Source organism: Beta vulgaris, assembly GCF_026745355.1.
Source record: "Beta vulgaris subsp. vulgaris cultivar EL10 chromosome 3 unlocalized genomic scaffold, EL10.2 EL10_2_Chr3_s1, whole genome shotgun sequence".
Classification (NCBI taxonomy): domain Eukaryota; kingdom Viridiplantae; phylum Streptophyta; class Magnoliopsida; order Caryophyllales; family Amaranthaceae; genus Beta; species Beta vulgaris.
In genome coordinates, this window is record NW_026611040.1 from 123,246 (window position 1) to 127,279 (window position 4,034).

The window sequence follows — 4,034 nt, forward strand, 5'->3', positions numbered from 1 at the left end:
GGTAGTTATAGAGTGCATTACTCCTTTTGAATCATTGATTATGTTTATTGGGATGGAAATTATTCATGTGTTGGTCATACTAGTGGGGATACTTAATTGTAGATGCCTTTATTGATTGATTATACCTTGTGCATCTTTAGTAATTGTCATAGTTTAGTGTTATTATTAGTTCAACACCTTTTCATCTTTGTTTGTCACTTGTTTAGTTAAATTGAGTCAAGATACCTAGTGTTTGATATTGTTTGTCCCTGTGGATTTGACCCTGACTTGCCCTGCTACATAGTTAGGAGGTTAGTTAGGAAATTACTTTTGTTAGGTGCGCGACACGCCTATCAACCACCGCACATCCTCCTCTCTCCTCTGTCGTTCTCAAACACCACCGCCAACGCCAAGCCACAACACACCGCCAACGCCAAGCCACGACACACCGCCAATGCCACCAACGCTAACGCGACCAACCACGAAGGGAAACGACAACGTCTTAGTCTTTAACGGCACCCAAATCTAATCTTCACCTCCTTGAAATTTCGACCACCACCCACACATCACGAGTTTTTTCGTTTTTTAGTTGGATTTTTTAATTTTTGTGGTGATTATTATCATGTAATTTCATATTATTCTAGACCTAGGTTTAATTCCGTTTAATTCTTGTTTAGTTCTCGTTTTTCGTTTCTTATTTTTCAGTTAATTAGTTTATACTCTGTAATTGTAGATCTGATTAATTACTTTATTTTTTTCATTTAATTTCGTTTGTATAAATTAAAACCACTAACTTCGTTTGTATATATTTCATTTGATTAGTTTCTTATTTTTCGTTTGTATAATTACATTTACATCATTTTAGATTTTTGTTTTGGTTGCTGTAATAGCCCCATGTTTTTGTTGCTGTAAATGGAAGCTGTTGAACTTTTTTTTTTTCAAAGAAGCCACAATCTGATGCAGTCGTTCTTGAAAACCACATCAGATTGTTACCATACTGATGTGGTTTTGGACCGCATCAGTTTTTTTGTTAGCAGCTGTGGGTCCATCTGATGCGGACCAAAATCGCATCCGTAAGATTGATATTAACCGTATCAAATGGAGTTTTTTCCACTAATGGATATATAGAATTAAAAAGGTACTAAAGTTTAATTTTCAACTTTACCTACTTGAGAACCAGACCATATTTTATCACTTTACTATTTTATAATGTTGTGTTGAAGGTCGATGAATTATTGTTTCATAATAAAACCAATTCACCATCTTCAGTACTTAACGTTAACTAAAATGACAAATAGGTAGTCCCTTAGGGGAGCTCAAATTTTATTAAAACATTTACAGATTTTAAAAGCCCTTTGTTAGATGGGGGTGTGGGACGTCCACAAGGAAAAGTAGACAATTTTTATTTTTATTTTTTTTTTGATTAGGAAATTAAGTTAGCCCAAGAGCTAACCCCTACCAGGCTACTAGCCTGTAGGAACTACCAACACATTGGCTAGTAAGGCATGCATAGCATGCTAAGGAAATACCGCAGCATAATGCTGGGAGTAAGGATCGAACCCCTGACCTCAAGGGCCAAGGGGGAGCGCTCTACCCACTTGAGCTAGCTCCTATCCTTAGGAAAAGTAGACAATAATGTCATATAAGATAATAGGTCGTACATTTTTTTTTTTTTTTTTTTTTTGAGATTATACCACCAAGCCAATTTCACGTGTTTCGTGATCTCATTCTTCGGCTGTATCACATGACCCATCAATGAAAGTGTAGCTCCTTATAAACTTTGTGCTACCAGTCCCATGGTTCAGTTCGACAATAGCTCTAATACAACTATCAACAAACCAAAAAGAAAAAATTAAAAGGAGATTCGAGAAATAATGAGCTTCAGCGTGAAAGAATCCATAATGGTGTGTCCGGCAGTGGAAACTCCAAAACATGCTGTTTGGCTCTCATGCCTAGACTTATTGTTTCCCACGCCTTATTTACACACCGCTAGTTTCTTCATCTACAGTCCACAAGAGGTGAATAATGCATCAAAAAGTTTTGACACGCAAATTTTGAAGGAGTCTCTAGGTACAGTTTTAGTGCCATTTTATCCATTAGCGGGGAGATTAAAGAAGAATGAGGAAAATAATCGATTTGAGATCGATTGCAATGCGGCAGGCGTCTCGTTTGAAGAGGTTGAAACAACGCACGTTCTTGCTGATTTTGGTGACTTTAAGCCCAATACTGAACTTCGCAAGTTGGTCTTACCTGTGTGCGACTACTCGGGTGGTCTCTCGTTGTTCCCCCTACTAATGTTACGAGTCACCCGGTTCAAGTGTGGGGGTGTTTCAATTGGCTTAGGTACTCATCATTATGTGACTGATGGAATTGGATATGCATACTTCATTAACTCATGGGCAAGACTTGCTAGGGGGTTTGAACTCAATGTTCAACCTTTCCATGCCCGGGCTGTCTACCTAGCTCCGCGTGACCCACCTCAGGTTAGCTTCCAGCATTTGGAGTACGAGCCAGCTATACCACCCAAGGGAAATCAATGTAAGTCACGAGCTACATAATTGTGCAGTCCTTTGTATACTTATTACAAATGATTTACATTAGTACCTTGTATTTAGTAGTTAGCACAACAGGGATGCTCACTCCCCCGATCTTTTTTTATCTGAATATACTCTTACTAATTAGAACTTATATTTGTTGCACTGAACTTATTTTTACGTATTTTCTATTCTCTTCTATGTCATAATAAAATCAGGTGAAATGTCAAGGGAATGCCTCTTCAAACTTTCTAAAGATCAAGTAGATACCCTAAAAGTAAAAGCAACATTCCCATCCCAAGAAGTAGAAAGCTACAAGCTAAGTACATATGAGATTCTAGCCGGGCATGTGTGGAGGTGTGCATCCAAAGCACGCGGGTTAATTGACGATCAATGTGTGAAGCTCCATATACCAATTGATGGACGATCAAGATTACGAGATCCCACAATACCGCAAGAATACTTTGGTAATGTAGTTTTCTTCACAGCTTGTACTGCAAAAGCAAGTGATATCACTAGCAAGCCACTATGGTATGCTGCGAATAAAGTTCACGAGGCGCTACAAAAGGTGGAGAAAACAGAGTACTTAAGATCAGCAATTGATTATCTAGAAATGCAATCTGATATAACCAATCTTGTACGTGTCGCTTGTGATGAGAACAATCCATACTTGTCAATAAACTCTTGGGGTAGGATTCCCTTTTATGAAGCTGATTTTGGGTGGGGAAAACCCAAGTTTGTAGGTCATGGCGGTATTAAAGTACAGGGGCAAGCATTCTTCCTTGCAAGCCCAAGCAAGGATGGCAACTTTTCACTATGCATTAATCTTTCTACACTTCACATGCCCTTATTTGAAAATTACTTGTATGACATATGATGTCTTGCCAGCCAGCTATTAAATTTCATTATTTTCTGTAATTTCTATTGAGTGAAGTAATTCAAAGTTACTGTTATAGTTTAATTAAGTGCATAATAATTGGTGGATAGTCTAATATTTCACCTTCTTAGTCTCTTCATGAGTTTAAGTCTTTTGATTTTCTTTATAGTTACATGTAATAATGTTGCTATATATACCTTCTCTAAGTTTGAGAAATAAAAGTGAGAAAGTTTTTTCCCTCCACCTTTCCATATAATATGGTACTGTATTATTTTGTTTCCTAACATTTGTGGTATCCGGAGCAAAGTATTCCAGGTTACGGTCCAAAAAGGTGAAAAAAAAAGAGGAAGGTAAAGTAAGCGAGAGAAAAGAAAGGGTGACCACCATCACCTGCAAGAATCGTATAACCTAAAAAAAAATCCCAATTGAACATTAAACATTATAAAAACACAGAAATCACATAGTGGAGATTATGGCAAGCAATGCCACAAATTCTTCATCTCATCCCTTAATTCCAATCTCTAAGGGGGAAAAGTATCACTTATGGAGTCTTTTTTTTTTTTTTTTGCTAAGTAAGAGTAAGTAGTATTAATCACAAGAAAATTCAATACACCAACAGCTAACCCCTAGGGAGCAAACTAACT

General features: G+C 37.3%; 1 protein-coding gene across 1 annotated transcript; it reads left to right on the forward strand.

Annotated features, from left to right (window-relative positions):
• The first annotated feature begins 1,357 nt into the window (after nt 1-1,357).
• LOC104884606 (anthranilate N-benzoyltransferase protein 2-like) lies at nt 1,358-3,633 on the forward strand. Its single transcript, XM_048641609.2, has 2 exons — nt 1,358-2,517; nt 2,732-3,633. The coding sequence occupies exons 1-2, from the start codon at nt 1,854-1,856 to the stop codon at nt 3,388-3,390; spliced, it is 1,323 nt and encodes a 440-aa protein (XP_048497566.1). The 5' UTR covers nt 1,358-1,853; the 3' UTR covers nt 3,391-3,633.
• The last annotated feature ends 401 nt before the right edge of the window (nt 3,634-4,034 follow it).